The sequence below is a fragment of the Rhinolophus sinicus genome, linkage group LG11 (genome assembly GCF_036562045.2).
Source record: "Rhinolophus sinicus isolate RSC01 linkage group LG11, ASM3656204v1, whole genome shotgun sequence".
In the NCBI taxonomy this organism is placed as follows: Eukaryota; Metazoa; Chordata; class Mammalia; order Chiroptera; family Rhinolophidae; genus Rhinolophus; species Rhinolophus sinicus.
Window position 1 is genome coordinate 27,712,860 of NC_133760.1, and position 17,876 is coordinate 27,730,735.

Here is a 17,876-nt window from a genome sequence, read left to right on the forward strand (position 1 = left end):
ACGGGAGCTGGGTACAAGCATGGACACAGAGTTCTGCGGCGCCGAGCCCCAGGGCGGGCCCTGCCTCAGCCCCGCTGCCCCCAGGGGTGTGTGTGGGGAGGGCCTGAGTCAACCGTGTCCCAGACATCCCCTTTGATTATGGAACAAAAGGCCTTTCTGTGGAGAAGAGCAGAGCAGGGAACCTTGTGGGGGAGGCCTGCCCTGAGCTGACTTAGGAGATCCCGCTGGCCCCTCCCACAGGCCCCTCCCCTAGGGCCTGAGGAGTATGCAGGGAAGAAAGCTGCCAGCCCAGCACTGCCTGCCAGGTCTGGTACTGACGTGAAGGGCTGGGCAGCTCAGAGCTCTGGACCCTGGGCCAGGGGGAGGGCACTGGGGAAGGGAAGGGAAAGGGCTGGCCTCCTCTCTGGTCTTGGTCCTGTGGGTGTGGTGCAGTGCGGAGTGGCCGTCTTGGTTCTAGTCTTGTTTACTCCCTCACACCTGCACCCATCCTTCCATCTGCCTGAGAACTGGCCATGAGGTCAGAGAGTCCTTACTGGCCCCAAGATGTGCTGGGGGCAATGAGGAGGGCAGAGGTGCTGCCTGCTGCGCTGCCGTGCCACCACCTCCTTGGAGGCTCCAGGCCTTGCCTGTCGGGATCTCCTGCAGGCCACCTCCTCTGAGCCTAGCCTGAGGAAGGCACAGCCTGCCACCACCAACTCCATTTGTCCTGGAGCCAGAAGGTGGTTGCTGGGTCCTATACTTGGGATAGACCCTTGCTGGCAGATCTTTCTGAGGACAGTGCAGCTGGGAGGCATCCCTAGGTAGGGCACCCCACTCAAGGGTGGCCCATCCTCCCATCAGCCTATATATACCCTCTTTGGGAACCTTCCAGGTCATCCAACTGTGAAGACCACTTCGGTATCCTGACGAGAGCCAAACTCTAAGCAAACCCTAGGGGGTCTTAGTATTCCCCAGGCATTGTATTTCATTGAAGAAAGGGCAGAGAATGCAAGGGGATGTAAGCTCCCTTGCCTCCGAGTAGCCTCTGAACCCACCCTTGGGGAGCCCCAGCCTTTGTGTGTGTCATGGGGGAGTAGAGTTTCCCTGAGGACCTGAGGGGGGACCCTGGGGGCTGGCGTCTAGGGCCGGTGGTAACAGTCAGCTGTCTGCCCTTAGGTGGTGGTGCCCACCCGTGTGGGACAGGGCTATGTGTTTGAGACCTCCCAGCCAGAGCAGGATGAGTATGACATCCCACGTCACCTGCTGGGCCCGGGACCCCAGGACATCTATGACGTGCCCCCTATTCGGGGGCTACTTCCCAGCCAGTATGGCCAGGAGGTAAGTGTCGGGACTGGGGTAGGGGTAAGTCGGCCTGGCCCTGGCCAGGGTAGGGTGGTCCTAAGGTGGGTGCTGTGTGGTTTCTGCTCTTTCCATCCCCTCAGGTGACCCTGGCACCTGTATCACTGTACCTTTTCTACCCCCAGGTATATGACACCCCCCCCATGGCTGTCAAGGGTCCCAATGGCCGGGACCCATCTCTGGACGTCTATGACGTGCCCCCCAGTGTGGAGAAGGGCCTGCCGCCATCCAGCCACCATGCGGTGAGCAGTCAGGGCATGCTGGGGCCTCGGGCTGAGACTGGACTGTGTGTGGGGTTCTGGGTATGACTGAGCGTGTGTACTGGGATGGGGACCCATATCTACAGGCTTGAGGGCATCGAGAGACCTGACTCCAGACCCCGGCTCTACCCCTCACTCACTCTGTGACGAACGCTTCTCAAAACCTCAGCGTCCTCATCTGTAAAAGGGCCCCTTGGTGGGCTTTCTTCACAGGTTCTTGAGAGGATCACACAGGATATCAGGCAAGGTGACTCAGAATTCATCATCCAAACCAGGACACTTCTGAGAGCGCAAGGGAGATGACCAGTAATATATGTCACACTGAATAAAACACACAGGTAGCTCAGCCAAGTACCTGCCACAGAGCAGAGAATACACAAGTGGTGGTGGTGGTTGTGGTGGTGATGGTAGTGGTAGCGGTGGTAGTGGTGTCATAGTTGATCTTCCACCAAGTGTGTGAAGTTACGAAGTGAATTAACTCATGTAATCCTTACAACAAACGTATAAGAAAATTTTCCCATCTTATAGGTGAGCAGACAGTCACAGAGAGGTTGAGTCACCTTCCTTAAGTCACACAGCTAGTAAACCATGGAGCCAGGATTTTGAACTCAGGTCTGGCTCCAGAGTTGGGCTCTTAACCATAACCTGCGTGGATAAGAATCCTGTCGAATGTGTGCCCCTGGGCTGTGTCTGTGTATGTGACTGGGTCCTGCCCCTAAGCTCCCAGGTGGGCAGATGGGCAGAAGCCTTGACCACCCTTTGGCCCCTCCAGGTGTACGATGTTCCTCCATCGGTGAGCAAGGATGTGCCCGATGGCCCACTGCTGCGTGAGGAAACCTATGATGTGCCCCCTGCGTTCGCCAAGGCCAAGCCCTTTGACCCGACCCGCCACCCAATGGTCCTTGCTGCACCCGCTCCGGACTCGCCGCCAGCTGAGGATGTGTACGACGTGCCGCCCCCGGCTCCCGACCTCTACGACGTGCCCCCTGGCCTGCGGCGGCCTGGCCCTGGCACCCTCTACGACGTGCCCCGTGAGCGGCTTCCTCCTGAGGCAGCTGACAGCGGCGTAGCTGACGATGGTGTGTACGCGGTGCCCCCCCCAGCCGAGCGAGAGGCCCCCGCGGATGCCAAGCGCCTGTCAGCCTCCAGCACAGGCAGCACACGCAGCAGCCAGTCAGCCTCGTCCCTGGAGGCCGTGGTTCCGGGCCGCGAGCCCCTGGAGCTGGAGGTGGCTGTGGAGGCCCTGGCGCGGCTGCAGCAGAGTGTGAGCACCACCGTAGCCCACCTCCTGGATGTGGCGGGCAGTGCCGGCGGGTCTGGGGGCTGGCGCAGCACCGCCGAGCCTCAGGAGCCCCCCGTGCAGGACCTGCGGGCTGCCATGGCCGCCGTCCAGGGGGCGGTCCATGAGCTGCTGGAGTTCGCCCGCAGCGCCGTGGGCAATGCTGCCCACACTTCCGACCGCACGCTGCATGCCAAGCTTAGCCGGCAACTGCAGAAGATGGAGGACGTGTACCAGACGTTAGTGGCCCACAGTCAGACTTTCGACAGTGCCCGGGGAGGCCCCGGGACCACTCCTGAAGACCTAGACCGCCTGGTGGCCTGCTCACGGGCTGTGCCCGAGGACGCCAAGCAGCTGGCCTCCTTCTTACATGGCAACGCCTCGCTGCTCTTCAGACGGACCAAGGCTCCTGTGCCAGGGCCCGAGGGGGGCGGCCCCCTGCACCCAAACCCCACTGACAAGGCCAGCAGTATCCAGTCCCGGCCCCTGCCCTCACCCCCCAAGTTCACCTCTCAGGACTCGCCAGATGGGCAATATGAGAACAGTGAGGGGGGCTGGATGGAGGACTATGACTACGTCCACCTGCAGGTGGGTATCTGCCCTGCCCAGGTTCCCCAGGCCCCTTGGGAAGTCCCTCGCCCTCTCTGAGCTGATTTTTCCACCTGTGTCGTGGGACCCTCATCACCCCCACACAGAGGGCTCTTGTGGCCAGAGGAGGGTTTGGCCCCAGCAATGCCTCAGTGAGGCCCTGTGCCCTCCTCTCACTTTGACTGTCCAGGCTAGAGGGCCCCCCCACCTCAGGCCTTTGGACCAACAAGTCCATGTCATCAGGGTCCTGCAGTGCCAGCCAGGAGTGACTTCTGAGCACCTGGAGGGGTTGAGCTGCTTGGCGACCAGGGCAGAGGTGGCTCTGTTCTGTTTGGGGAGATGGATTCTGAAGTGTAAGCAAAGACAAAGATAGTTACAGGCATGGGAGAAATAAGGTGATGGAGGGTGGAGTAGGAGTGGGCCTCTGAGCAGAGACCTGGATGCCAGCTGAGTTGTCTCAGTATTCTGGGCTGGGCTGAGTCGGCAGGTGCCAAGGCCCAGTGGTCTGGAAAGCAGGGAACAGGCCCTGTACGCCTAGGGGATGGGCTTGGAAGTGATTCCTGGCATGGGAACCCTGGCAGGGAGGATGGCCATGGCCACATAGCGTGTGCCCAACCCCTTCCTGGGCTGGCTGGAATTGGAGGAGGCTCAGGAGAAATGCTTCCCCTGGAAGCTGCCCCCACCCACCCTAGGCTTGGTGGCTTCAGTAGGAGCCTGGTGTGGTGTGCAGCGCCACCTGGTGGCCGCGCATCCTACACTCGGCCCGATAGGACCTGTGGGGCTTCTGGCTCAGCCCAGTCTTGTGTCTCCCCTCTAGGGGAAGGAAGAGTTTGAGAAGACCCAGAAGGAGCTATTGGAAAAGGGCAACATCATGCGGCAGGGGAAGGGCCAGCTGGAGCTGCAGCAGGTGAGGAAGCTCAGATTCACCAGCTTCTCCCAGCACAGGCTTCTCATCTGTCAGAGAAGCCACCCCTCAGAGCCCGTCTCCAGAGCTGAGCCTCCGGGCCCTCCCAGCTCAGCCAGTCCCCCCTCAACCACATGACTGTCTCCGTGTGTTAAGTTATTATTAGAATAATCATGGTAGACATTTTAGAGTGCACATACAGAAACTTATAAAAAAGAAAAAAGCCATTCACACCCAGAGGTGTGTTTGAGATGATGCTTTGTGAACAGTTACATCTGCTTTTACCTCAAGCATTTTTCCATGGTATTAAACATTCCTCATAAGTTATTTTTAAAAGGCCACATAACATCTGTTACTGTTGAACATTTACATTGTACCCAATTTTCCTTAATATAAATAGTACTGCTGTGTTTATCTGCAGACAGAATTTCCTTCATATTTTGGGTCATTTGAAAGGGATAGTAAAAAGAAAAACAAAAAACTAAGATTCTGATTATGAAGATAATAGAAAATTAAAATATAGACTAGCACAAAATAAATACAGCAGTACCACCTGTAAGGTTTCCCTCACCCTGCCTGCCCCCGGGGCATAGGGAAGGATGGTATGGAGAGCCTGCTTTCCCTACCCTGAGACCCGAGACAAGGCATACATTTTTCAAAGCCAGTTTCCCCAGCTGTAAAGGGGGGGGTTATAATTGTTTCTATTTCAGGGTCGATGTGACAATTCCATAAGTTTTTAAAGAAAGCACAGGAGTGGCCAGTTAGCTCAATTAGTTAGAGCGTGGTGCTAATAACACCAAGGTTGCCAGTTCGATCCCCACATGGGCCACTGTGAGCTTCACCCTCCTTAAAAAAAAACAAAAAAAGCACAATGCTTAGGAAGTTCCTGGCACATAGAGCACACTAAATAAAGAACTGTTATTTTATATATATATATATGTAATATATGGGATTTCCACTGATTCAAGATATCACATATACTTTATTCTCTTTGTCTTCCTCTGAACTCTTCCAGCATTTAATCAGTCCTCTGTTGGTGTTTACTTTTTTAAACAGTGCTGTACAGAATATAAATCTCTTCACATATCTGATTGATCACTTAGAGAAATTACTAGAAGCTGGAAGATAGGAACGTGTATGAAAAACTCTAAACATCTAAAATTCCTAGGCCAGGAACATAATGTACAAGTAAAATACAAGTACATAAAATGTATTGGCAAAGACGTTTATTGCTCCATTTCCGTATCGGTGAAAAATCTGGACTCGCCCCAAATATCTAATAATAGAGTATTGGTTGAATAAAGTATGAACATTCATACAGTCGAATATTATGTAGCTATTAAGAATTGTCAAAGAATGAAAAAGACTCACCAGAGTTTAAAACAAAACTGAGTATTCTCTCACTAGGCAAAACTGAGTGGGAGTTTCAGCAGGTAGCTTGCCTACGGCGAGGAAAGTTGAGGGTTTCAAGTGTTAGGTTTCATGTTGGTTTTGCCAATTAAGGCTTGACATCTTGGGTAGAATGGATCTTGTCTGTCCTTAAGTCTGTGCACAGCTGGTCACAGCCACTCAGTCCCCTGGTCAGAACCAGCTCTGGTGAGGACACGTTGGTCACAGCAATGAGTCCCAGGCAAGGGCTGTGGCTGGTGGAAATTTCCTCCTCCCACATGCTTTCATACATACTGGTATGAAATGAATGACCTGTTGTCGGGTGCTAAAAGTAGGCGATAAAATATTATATGTTTTCAGTGTTCTAATTAAAAAGGAAATTCACATTTAAAGGAAAATATCTTGGAAGAATATCCAATTTTTGTATGGATTTTTGTTTTCTGAAACTTGACAAATACCAGGACCTTTCTTTTGTTTAAAATTTTTATTATGAAAAATTAATCCATTTATAAAATTGAAGAAAATAGTCCCCCAGGTACCATTAACTCAGCCCCAATCATTCTCAGCACAACAGCTAATCCCCCAAATCATTTCAAAGATATTTTATATTATTTCATCTGTGAAAACTTGAGTGTGTAGTTCTAAAAGCTAATTTGTCAGAATTTTAACATTTCTGGGTCCGTGGGATTCCAAGTGACGGCTGCTTAGTGTATTTGAATCTTACATTATGTATGTTAAGAAAATGTTTGGTTTAGCTTTTCATTTTGAAATATTTATAGATTCACGGGAAGTTGCAAAGAGATTACAGAGCAGTCCTGTGTACCCTTCACCCGGTTTTCCCCCAAGATTGCATCCTGAGTAACTAGAAAACACCCAGACCAAGAGATTGACGCCCCTGCAGCCTCTCCTTTCTTCTCCATTTCTATCGTTTTAAAAATGTTACATAAATGAAATCATAAATGATATTGGCGAAAAAGTTACTTGGAGAATCTCTAGAACAAAAAAGTTATTTGGTAAGGATACATGCTCCGCCAGTAGGATAGAGGTGGCCTGTTCCCCACGGCCACTGACTCAGAGTAGCGTCCCTTTTTAGAAGGGGTCCATTTTTATCCCTTCTTGCTCTGTGGCTGCAGTTTTGACTCTGCTTTCCCTCTCTCCAGCTGAAGCAGTTCGAGCGGCTGGAGCAGGAGGTGTCACGACCCATAGACCATGACCTGACCAACTGGACCACGGCCCAGCCCCTGGCCCCGGGGCGGACAGGTGGCCTGGGGCCCTCGGACCGACAGCTGCTGCTTTTCTACCTGGAGCAGTGCGAGGCCAACCTGACCACGCTGACCAACGCAGTGGACGCCTTCTTCACCGCTGTGGAAACCAACCAGCCACCCAAGATCTTCGTGGCACACAGCAAGTTCGTCATCCTCAGCGCCCACAAGCTGGTGTTCATTGGGGACACGCTGTCGCGGCAGGCCAAGGCCGCTGACGTTCGCAGCCAGGTGACTCACTACAGCAACTTGCTGTGTGACCTCCTGCGTGGCATTGTGGCTACCACCAAGGCGGCCGCCCTGCAGTACCCATCGGCCACCGCCGCCCGGGACATGGTGGACAGGGTCAAGGAGTTGGGCCACAGCACCCAGCAGTTCCGCCGGGTGCTGGGCCAGCTGGCAGCCGCCTGAGAGCCGATGGCCAGAGCGATGGAGGCCTGCAGAGGTCACGCAAGAGAGTCATGGCGCCGCTGGCATCGGGACGCACAACCCTAGCTCCACCCAGGCCTGGGGTCCCAAACTGTCCAGGGATTTGTACATATTTATGACAGGGCAGGATATGGGATGATGCAGAGCTGGGCCCGGGGGCCTAGGCCGGCCAAGGAGCAGGCGCGTGGTCTTCCCCGAGTGCTGCGGGCCTGGGGAGGGTCAAGGGGGCCCGGCCAGGAGCATGCAGGCCCCCTGACCCACATGGCCTGGGCTGACCCCTGTGGCTGACCCCAGCTCCACAGGGTGCTGTGTACCTCCCAGGGCCAAGGCCGCTGTTGCTTGATCCTTCTGAACACTAGGAGAAAACCCTAAAAAACTATTTTTCATTATTGATTTTCCAATCATTTGACTAATAGGCTACATTTAAATAAAATTCTAAAAATGTAAAGCAGCCTCCTGAGGTATGAGACGTGAGAGGGTCCTTGGGTGGAAAGGTGGGTGTGTCCTCACCTGTGGATGCCCAGGGTAGGAGTGGTTGGTTGAAGGGGTCCATGGTGAGGCTGTGGGCGGCCTCTTGGGAGGGTGAAGAAGCAATGGGTCCCCGCAGAAGAAAACCAAGGCCGCAGGGAACAGCAGGGCCAAGGAGGTGACGCCCCAGTCCAGGGCCTGAAGCCGGTAGGCTCAGCCCAAGCACCCTACAAGAATTATCTCCTGCAGGCGGGTGAGCTCTGCTAATGGCTGTAAGACCTTGGGAGCTGGGGGTGCACCCAGCTCGCCATGAAGTCTGGGCAGGGAGTCCAGTGTCCAGGACTAGGTCGGAGCCCTGAGAGTCCAGCCTCGTCTCACCTTCCCAAGCTGCTGCCTCTGCCTGATCTTCTTTCTTTTCTTTTTTAAAAAGTTTTATTGGGCAACTGTTTTTTTCCAGGACCCATCAGCTCCAAGTGAAGTCGTTGTCCTTTAATCTAGTTGTGGAGGGCGCACGCAGCTCAGCTCCAAGTCCAGTGTCCATTTTCAATCTAGTTGCAGGGGGGCGCAGCCCACCATCCCATGCAGGAATTGAACTGGCAACCTTGTTAAGAACACGCGCTCTAGGGACCGCCGGATGGCTCAGTTGGTTAGAGCGCGAGCTCTGAACAACAGGATCGCCGATTCGATTCTCACACGGGCCAGTGAGCTGTGCCCTCCATAACTAGATTGAAGGCAGCGAGCTGCCGCTGAGATTCCGGAGAAGCGGCCGGACGGCTCAGCTGGTTAGAGTGCAAGCTCTTAACAACAAGGCTGCCGGTTCAATTCCCGCATGGGATGGTGGGCTGTGCCCCCTGCAACTAAGATTGAAAACGGCGACTGGACTTTGGAGCTGAGCTGCGCCCGACACAACTAGATTGAAGGACATCGATTTGGAGCTGATGGGACTGATAGGCCCTGGAGAAACACTGTTCCCCAACTAAAAATAATGATAATAATAAATTTAAAAAACACGCTTTAACCAACTGAGCCATCTGGCTGATTTTCTTCCTCCAGCATCCTAAGGTCTGCCCAGGCCACCGCTCATCCAGCTGGTCCTTTAACAGGACAGAAGCAGCCAGGATAGGGTAACAGGAAGGAGGGTGCTCCCTCATCAACCATTGAGAGTGTTGGGTCCCTTCTAGTGTCCCCAGTGGGGGCCTGGGAGGATTCCTGGAAGCATAGGTGTGTGCGGCCAACAGCAGACTCACCCCCTGGATGCCAGTCCCGGCAGGGGGCCTGAGCATGCTGAGCAGGGGGCAGATGGTGAGGACCTTGTAGCCCAGGTGGGAGAGTGGGGGTCAAAGTCCCATTTCATCTGCCTGTGCCCTTCCCAGCTCTTCTGGAGAGGGGTCTAAGGAGAGACCCCCCCGTACCTGGCCTGGCGAAGGCCCAAGTTCAGGCCTTGGAGGCCCCAACACAGGAGATGGACACCATTGATGTGAGTTTCACTCGGTTTATTGAGACTTTGTGGGAGCAAAGTCAGCAGGGAGGCCAGGGTGGGGCGGGGGTTCAGTTGGCGGCCAGGATCTGCCGCACCCAGGGCATGAGTTCCGTCACACGGGCGTACACGCCAGGGGTGGAGGTGGAGCAGGTACCGCTGCCCCAGGACACGATGCCCACCAGGGTCCAGGCTCCATCCTTCTGGCAGACCAGGGGGCCGCCAGAGTCACCCTACGGGAGAAGGAGAAGCGGGCTTGGATCTGGCAGCCCAGGTGGGGTTCCCAGATGTTCCCAGAGCCCAGTCCAGGGCCTGATTGCCAGAAGACTCAGCACAAGCATACTGGAAAGATGATGAAAGAAACTTGAGCAGCTCTTTCTATGGTTTGTGCCCCTGGAAGTCTGGACCACCCTCTGGGGTGGGGTTTTGTGATAGAGGCTCAGTAAAGCTGGTTTGATTAGTAGGGGGGAAGTATGAGTCATGCTGGTCTTGGGGCCACTGTGAGGAAGGGCTGCCCAGCCCCTTCTGGAGCCATTCTAGGCTGCCATGTTCCACTGTCCAGGCTGTGCACTGCACAACTCCAGGAAGCACCATTTGTTTAGACACCATTATCAATAGAATTTTGGGTTGTGGTGGCTCCAAGGCCAAAGCCCCTTACTCTGGCACTTGTGCTGAGGTCATTGGTGGGTGATCTGCCAAGAGCCCTGTCTTCCCAACTACTTAGGTAGGAATGCCCAGCGAAATGCCCTGCTACTTCCATTTCCTCTCTACCAAGCCCTGGCCTGGCCTTTTGCTCAAATACATCCCAGGCTGGGAGGAAAGGGATTCGAGGGTAGCCTAGGAAGCCATACCATGCAGGAGGAGACGCCACTGGCACCTGCGCAGACCATGAGGTTGGTGATCTTGTTGCCCCAGAACTTCTTGCAGTTGGTGTTAGACAGGAGGGGCAGGGCTGCCTGCTGCAGCTTGTCAGGGGTCTTGGCATCTGGAAGGGCAGAGTGGGTGGTCAGTAACAGTAGCCCTGCCCTGCCCGCAGCCTCCGCTTCTTGTCCACCCACCCTGTGGCCACTCACTGTTGTGTTTGGTCAAGCCCCAGCCCGTGGTGGCACACAGCGACCCCGCAGGGAAGTCGTCAGAGTCCTCAGGCAGGCACACAGGGGACACGGTCTGGGAGAAGCGGGCGGGCGTGGCCAGCTTCAGCAGGGTGATGTCGTTGTTGATGGTGAACATGTTGAACTTGGGGTTCTTGAAAACCTGTTGGGTGGGGCCGACAGCCACAGTTGGGGTCTGGGAAGAAGCCAGCGCACGGCAGAACAAGGGCGCTGGGCTACCCCTCATCGCCTTGGTGTCCTCTCTGGACAACCGTCTGTTTAGCTCAGCAGTGCCTCCTGTGGGCCCAGGATGCAGGCAAAGACTGTCCCTACGTGAAACCTCACTCACCTGCTTTCTGCTTTGCTGTATCATGATGGGGTATTGGGGTGATCGGGAGCTGAGGCACCCCTTCCCACTATGCCCAGCCCAAGGGGTTTTCAGGCCTTTTGATCCAGCCCAGTTAGCCTGGGCTGCAACTGCCAAGAGCCCACCCTGCCTGGAGCCACCTGGACTCTGAGGGCCACCATACCTTGGCAATCTTCAGCACCTGGATGTCCTCAGCGTCTGAGCCCTGGTCAAACTCCCCGGCCACGACCAGGTGAGAGGTTCTGGGAAGGGCCAGAGAAAGGAGGGGTTCCTGACATGAGGTGGTGGGGCCCTGCCGGGCTGCTGGGGGCTGGTGTGTGCGGTGCTGATCACAAGATTCAGGAGCTCAGAATACCAACAACTGCCCCCTGGAACAACTATGCCAACAGTCTACCCCATGTTTCCTTCCCAGAGACCCCTGGGAGAACAGCAGGACTGAATTTTCTTCACATTTCCAAATTAGGAAACTGACGAACAAAGGAGTCAAAGGACTAGTCCTCAGTGCTGAGGGTCTTCCCCCCACTTAAGGGGTTTCCTGGGGACCCGAGGCCCTCACCTGACACTGCAGTGGGCGGCGGTCACCACCCAGTCCTCGCTGATGAGGGAGCCCCCGCAGAAGTGGAAGCCGGTTTTGTCCTGGAGGAAGAGGGGGAGGTGAGTGCTGGCTGGACACCAGCAGCCCCCAGCGGGCCCACCACCCCAGTGTGCCCTCCACTCATGTGCAGAACCCCCCTCACCTGCAGGGACACCTGCCAGGGCCAGGAGCCAGGGATAGCCTCTTCCCCATTGACGATCCTGGACAGGCCACTCAGCACGGGGTGGATGGCGGGGACCCCGCAGCCTGGGGGTGGGAGTATATGGTGAGGGGTGGAAGCCAAGGTCAACTCTGTGCCCCCCAGCCAGGTCCCATGGCCCCAGGAATTCCCCACGGACAACTCAGTCTGCTGTATGCATCAGCCCAGACAAGTCCAGTGGGTTGAGTGTGAGGTGGTGCAGGACCAAAGCCTGGGCAGGGGGCCGGGCTCTGTGGGTTTGAACCCCGGCCCCATCACTGCCTCGCTTAACTACTCTAAGTCTCAGTTTTCCCATCAGCAAAATGGGGGCCATATGGTTGCTAACCTCACAGAGTCGGTATAAGGACATAAGAGGAGTTAGTAGGCACAGCAGGAACTTGTTCTGTTCCTGGCACATAGTACGCACTCAGCAAACACAAGTTAGGGCTGGTGGATGCTGAGCCACACCTGCCCACCTGCTCACTTTCTGAGCCTCTTTGGGAGCCCCCAACCGTTCAGAGAACTCTCTGACCATCTGGACCTGTCGTCCCCGTCCCCTGCACAGGGTGTGAGGCCTTGGGACAGCCCCAGGAATGTCTCCCTACTCCTCGGAGGCCTCACTCTGGCTGGTCTGATCCAACCCTCCCAGCATGCCCATTGTAGAGAAGGGGCTGGTGAGGCTCAGAGGGGGAGAGACTCGCTCAGCCTCACACCACCAGGCACAGTAGAACTGGGAGTAGGGACCCCGGGGCCCCTTGCTGGCCTCAGGGTTGGGGACACAGCCTTCCCAGCCTCTACCTGCCCCGGCACTCACCGAAAGCTGTACCCAGGAGGGCGCAGGACAGGAGCCAGAGAAAGGTCATGGTGCTGTGTTCAGAAAGGTGTAGAGCCCCTGCCTGGGGGGTTCCTCGTTATATCCCTGTGCATGAGGCTGTTATCTGGAGACCTTGAGGTGACAATCTCTTTCCTGGGTGTGTGCCAGAGAGGGCAGGACGTACCAGAGCAGGCCAGGACAGCAGCAGCTGTGGCCATGGCCGAGCTTGGGGTCATGGCCAAGGGCAAAGCTGAGGCCAACCAAGGTGGCCCCCAACCCACAGCCAAGAAGAGAAAGAGATCTCATGGCTTTTTTCATTCCCACTGCACTTGGCTTCCTCCTCTTGGCCCTGCCTCGGGAGGGGCCCTGTGGCAGCAGCCAGACCTGGCCAAGAGTTGAGCCCCAACCGAGTCTCTCATGGTCTGGAGGACCTAGGACAAGTAATTTAGCTCATCTGTTAGTTGTTCAAAACTCCCTGGGCAGTGTGGTCAAGTCGTGGGGATGTGTGGCGACCAAGGGGTGGGTGGTGGCACAGGTGGTCAGGGGCTGAGGGTGTTTCTCTCCTGCCCTCCCCCCCCGCTCTTGGGTTGGCCAAGAAGGTTCAGTGAAGGCTTACTTTAGTATCTGTGCTGGTCACTCAGGCTGTTTGCAGTGTGGCTTGGAGGGGCATGTATCCCACTGCCAATTCACAGGGACCTGGGCCCTTCCCCCAGGTGCCATGAGTCCCTGGAGTTAAGCATGAGGCATCCAGGGCAAGACTGGGTCCAGGGGCCAGCCAGAGGGCCCTTGCTGTCACCCCAACAAGAACTGATGGAGGCTGGACCAGGCAGGATACCGTGTTTCCCCGAAAATAAGCCTGGGTCTTATATTAATTTTTGCTCCAAAAGACGCATTAGGGCTTATGTTCAGGAGACGTCATCCTGAAACATCATGCTAGGGCTTATTTTCTGGTGAGGTCTTATTTTGGGGGAAACACAGTAGTAGGAGCAGGGAGGTCTGTTTCTGGCTTGGGCAATAGCATGGACAGTGGGGCCTTTCCCAGCAACTGCAAAACTGGGGAGGGAGAAATTTGGGTTGAGGCTGCCAGGTATAGGACAAGCGCCCTAAAACCCACGAGGAAAATACCTCCTGGCTGGGTCTAATTTCAATTGCATTGCTGATTGTAGTGTGCTAGTTCACGATGCAGATGTCGGCATCAGACAGCTGTGGGGCCTTAGCAAGTTACTTACCCTCTCTGATCCCATTCCTACGTATGTAAAATGGGGATGCTGAGTGTGGGTTCCACAATATGAAAGGACATGGCCCATTTCGAGCGCGCTAGGACCAGACCTCACACACAATTCACGTTGCTTGGTCCTTGTCCTTTTCTGCTTTGAATTGCGTATTGGTGCCCTTTGCACATCCTGGAGGACTAATGACAGGGCGGGGTGGCCACAATGTTATTAGGAGGGAAAGCAGGACACAAAACAAGATGCAGACTGTGGTCCCATCTGAATGAAATTGTACTGTCTGTGCAAGTGCCTTCATCCTAGCCACCAATGCTTACCAGGCCCCTGCTGGACTAGAACAAACCGAAGAAACGCAAGTTCCTGCCTTTAGCAAGCTTACATGGGGGCAAGGGGTGGGAGAGTTCAGGGAAGAGAGAAAAAAAAAAAAAAAGTAAGATATACCTTCCTATCCCTTTAAGGAGTTACATTATATTATTATTATTATTATTATTATTATTATTTATTATTAATTATTACTACTACTACTACCCGAGGGCCTCACTGAGAACATTTAAGTCGCAGCCTAAGAGTTTACAGGTGTGCTCCAAGAGCAGGTCAGAGGACCTGGGGTCCAGGCAGGGGGAATACCGAGCGCAAAGGGCTGGCGGAGCGCTCCCGAGTGTTGCAAAAAGCCGAGAGGGCAGGAAGCCAGGGCGGAGAAGTCAAGGGGCCCACCGAGGAGGGTCCTGATGAAGACACTACCAGGATCCGGATCGTGACCCTCTGGCCACCCCTGGATGCTGGGGCCTGAGTAGGGGAGGGGCAGAGCAGCTGGGGGAGGGGACGCAGCTGCGGGAGCCAACCTGTGGCCATGGCCTAAGCCTTGGGAGCTGACAGCTGGCTGGAGCCCTGCCCGCCCTCACTCACAGGTTACTGAGGCCTGGGAATCAGCACAGCTGTTAGTGGGGGCGGGGAGGGTGGGCCTCGTACATGCCCCACTCCAGCTGGAAGAGGGGCCAGAAGCTGGCGGGGACAGGACCCGCGGCCCTCTGTCCCGCACCACCCTCCCAAGGGGCAAACGCAACCCAGAGCGCCCCTCCAACCCTCACCCAAAGGAAGGGCCCCTAAGGGCTGAGTGTTAGATCGCCGCTTTGTCCTATTCTACAGTCCCTGAACTTCCTGTCTCTGGGACTTCGCAGTGCAGTTGAACCCTGGCAGGGAGCTTTTCACAGTGCTGCCTCGCGGTGGCTGGCCAGCTGCAAAGCAGGCATCAGTCAGAGGCTATGGATGAGTCGATCTCTGGACCCAGAATTAGTTTAGCCAAACAAGTTTATAGGAAAGAGTATTTTCTTGGGCTCTACTTTTCCCCTGATATTTCTCTCCACCCTCGGACTTGGAGCTCTGCCTCTTCTCCTAGACTCCTGGAGCCTCCCCATCTCTGTTCATGCAAACTCCTAGGGAGCAGGTAGAGCCTTGTTTGTGGGTTGTCTGACATTTCAGAAAACTTTGGCTCTGCACTTGGTACCTCATTGCAAGTATGTGAGGTCTAGTATGTTTAATGGGTAATGCTGAAGCAAGCCCAGGAAAAGTTGTAACTCAGTGACATTTCTTCTCATGACCCGATCTTGGCACACACAGGGAACCAACAGCATGTGGGGGAGCACTCTCGCACATGTGGGGGAGCACTCTCGCAGGCAGCCTGGGTTGGGGGAAGAGCTTGGCTAGGGACAGGGGGTCCTGATTCAGTCTCTGCCCAGCTGCCTCCTGGGGTTTGGCCTCAGGTGGGTGTTAGGCCAGGTTCCAGGTTCTGCCCAGCATCTAGGTGTTGCAGAGGGCTGTGAGGGGCATTGCCTCTAAGACGGTGGCATCTTCCCTGAGGCCAGCACTCAGGTGTCAGTCTCCTTAAGGGAGAGAGCAATTCCCCTCGAAGCCCTGCAGCTGAGGGGGTCACATCCCAATCTTTTTTTTTTTTTAATTAAAAATAAGATATGTTGGGGCCGGCCCGGTGGCTCAGGCGGTTAGAGCTCCATGCTCCTAACTCCGAAGGCTGCCGGTTCGATTCCCACATGGGCCAGTGGGCTCTCAACCACAAGGTTGTCAGTTCAATTCCTCGAGTCCCGCAAGGGATGATGGGCTGCACCCCCTGCAACTAAGATTGAACACAGCACCTTAAGCTGAGCTGCCTCCCGGATGGCTCAGTTGGTTGGAGCGCGTCCTCTCAACCACAAGGTTGCCAGTTCGACTCCCACAAGGGATGGTGGCCTGTGCCCCCTGCAACTAGAAACGGCAACTGGACCTGGAGCTGAGCTGCGCCCTCCACAACTAAGATTGAATGGACAACAACTTGACTTGGAAAAAAAAAGGCCTGGAAGTACACACTGTTCCCCAATAAAGTCCTGTTCCCCTTCCCCAATAAAATCTTTAAAAAAAAAAAAAGGTATGTTGAAGAATGTATTATAGATGGTGAAATGCATAGATCTTAAGTCAACAGAGGAATGAATTTTGACATATATAATATATATAAATTATATATGTAATTATAGTATATATATAAAGGTCCCTCATGCCTCTTTCCAACTCCCCCTCCTCTGAGGCAACCAGAAACCACTGTTCTGATTTCTTTCATTGTAGATTAGTTATGCCTGTTCTGGAAATTTATATAAATGGAACCGTACAGTATGTTGTCTTTGCGTCTGGGTTTTTTCGCTCAGCCAAATGATTTTACGATTCACTTGAGTTCTTGTTTGTATCAGTAGTGTGTTCCTTTTCATGGCGGAGCGGTGTTTCGTAAATACACCCCAATTGTGTACCCAATTCTCTCACTGGGACATTGGGGCTGTTGCCCCTCTCCTACTCCCACCTTCTTTTTGCTCCTTTTACTGAAGTGACTCTCAGCCCTAAACACTGTCATGCAACAAATGTAGTTTTCTTTATTTTTCTATTAGAGAACATAATTGTATTTTCATCATTTATTCTGCCAGAAGCCTGAAACCAAATCTCAGCCCATGGAGGAAAACCTCCGCCATCCTCGGCTGGCACTGTGCCCAGACATGGAGAAGGAAGCTGCTCCTTTGTCCTGCTCAGGTGTCCACACTGCCGCTTGCTGAAGTGCCTGCATCCCATCGCTGCGGTTGCCCATTTCTTCCCCATCCCAAGGCTTCCCCAGGGCTATGAACATTGGTGTGCAAATACCTCTTTGAGACCCTGCTTTTAATTCTTTTGGGTATTTACCCAGAAGTGGAATTGTGGAATCATACGGTAAATCTAGTTTTAATTTTTTGAGGAACCACCATACTGTTTTCCACAGTGGCTGCACTATTTTACATTCCCACCAACAATACACAAGGGTTCTGGTTTCTCCACGTCCTTGCCAATTCTTATTTTTTTGGTTTTTGTTTGTTAGCTGTCCTAATGGGTGTGAAGTGATACCTCACTGTGGTTTTGATTTGCATTTCCCTGATGCCTGGTGGTTTTGATCATCTTTTCATGTGCTCATTGGCCATTTGTGATCCCCACTGATGCTGTAGGAACTTAGTGCCACAAACACTCGACCTCCAGTGCCTGTTCCCACCTGCACTTCAGCCTCTGCCACCTCCAGTGGCAGAGTAAATGTGATGCCACTGGGTGCCATGGGCCACCAGGGTCTCATCTGCTTTGGCTAAGGGGTCATCCTTGACTCCTCCGGGGTGAGCAGCCCATCCCCGGAATTCCATGTTCAGTGGTCCTGTGGCCACAATTACTGTATCAGTCATGGTCCTGTTGAAAACAGATGGCACACTGAAACTGGGTTATTTAAGGAGTTTTAATATAGGGAATTGTTACAAAGGTGTTGGCAGGGTTTAGGGAAACCAACGAAGGATAGTGAGGTGCACAGGGTTCTAGCAACAATGGAGACACACCTGGAGCTGAAAGGATAGGAGGGAGTTAGGGTATCCAGGAAGGGCCGCTGGACAGAGAGGGGCGCCTGAAAGGATCTGTGGCCTCTGGAGTGAGAGGCAGCCAACCCACAGCAGCCTCTCGGAGGGAACCCAGGAACAAGTGCCCGACTTCTCTCTCCCTGGGCCCTGCTCCTGCTGGCGCCTCCCCGAGGCTGACCCCAACAGGAAGCCAGAGAGCCTGGGAAGCTGCCATGCAGTCTCTTCCCTGAGGATCAGTCTGCTTGAGGCCCATAAGGTGGAGAAGGGAGAGAAGTGAATCTGAAGGGGAAGATGGAAGACACCCAGCACCAT

At 54.3% G+C, this 17,876-nt stretch overlaps 2 protein-coding genes across 5 annotated transcripts in view; one reads left to right on the top strand and one right to left on the bottom strand.

The window, feature by feature from the left end:
* The window catches only part of BCAR1 (BCAR1 scaffold protein, Cas family member), a 35,891-nt gene extending 27,994 nt beyond the window's left edge, over window positions 1–7,897 (top strand). For all 4 annotated transcript variants that reach the window (XM_019710676.2, XM_019710657.2, XM_019710666.2 and 1 more), the window contains exons 3-7: window positions 1,156–1,317; window positions 1,464–1,580; window positions 2,371–3,465; window positions 4,283–4,372; window positions 6,919–7,897. In XM_019710676.2, the coding sequence (XP_019566235.1) occupies window positions 1,156–1,317; window positions 1,464–1,580; window positions 2,371–3,465; window positions 4,283–4,372; window positions 6,919–7,431 (1,977 nt within the window). In that variant the 3' untranslated portion in view covers window positions 7,432–7,897. The remainder of the gene's footprint in view (window positions 1–1,155; window positions 1,318–1,463; window positions 1,581–2,370; window positions 3,466–4,282; window positions 4,373–6,918) is intronic.
* Window positions 7,898–9,395: 1,498 nt separating this feature from the next.
* LOC109459397 (chymotrypsinogen 2) lies at window positions 9,396–12,572 on the bottom strand. The gene is made up of 7 exons (XM_019753805.2): window positions 12,440–12,572; window positions 11,590–11,693; window positions 11,409–11,488; window positions 11,016–11,094; window positions 10,468–10,648; window positions 10,246–10,379; window positions 9,396–9,627 (listed from the first exon to the last, which is right to left on the bottom strand). Exons 1-7 carry the CDS (start codon window positions 12,486–12,488, stop codon window positions 9,466–9,468), a joined length of 789 nt encoding a protein of 262 aa, XP_019609364.1. The 5' UTR covers window positions 12,489–12,572; the 3' UTR covers window positions 9,396–9,465.
* Window positions 12,573–17,876: the final 5,304 nt, after the last annotated feature.

Excerpts from the sequence above, each read along its gene's own strand:
- LOC109459397 (XM_019753805.2), bottom strand. The coding sequence starts at position 12,488 with ATGACCTTTCTCTGGCTCCTGTCCTGCGCCCTCCTGGGTACAGCTTTC. Across the intron at positions 11,095-11,408 it reads GCCGCCCACTGCAGTGTCAG|AACCTCTCACCTGGTCGTGG; the intron begins GTGAGGGCCTCG and ends GGCCCTTCCCAG. Across the intron at positions 9,628-10,245 it reads GTGGCGTCTCCTCCTGCATG|GGTGACTCTGGCGGCCCCCT; the intron begins GTATGGCTTCCT and ends CTTCTCCCGTAG.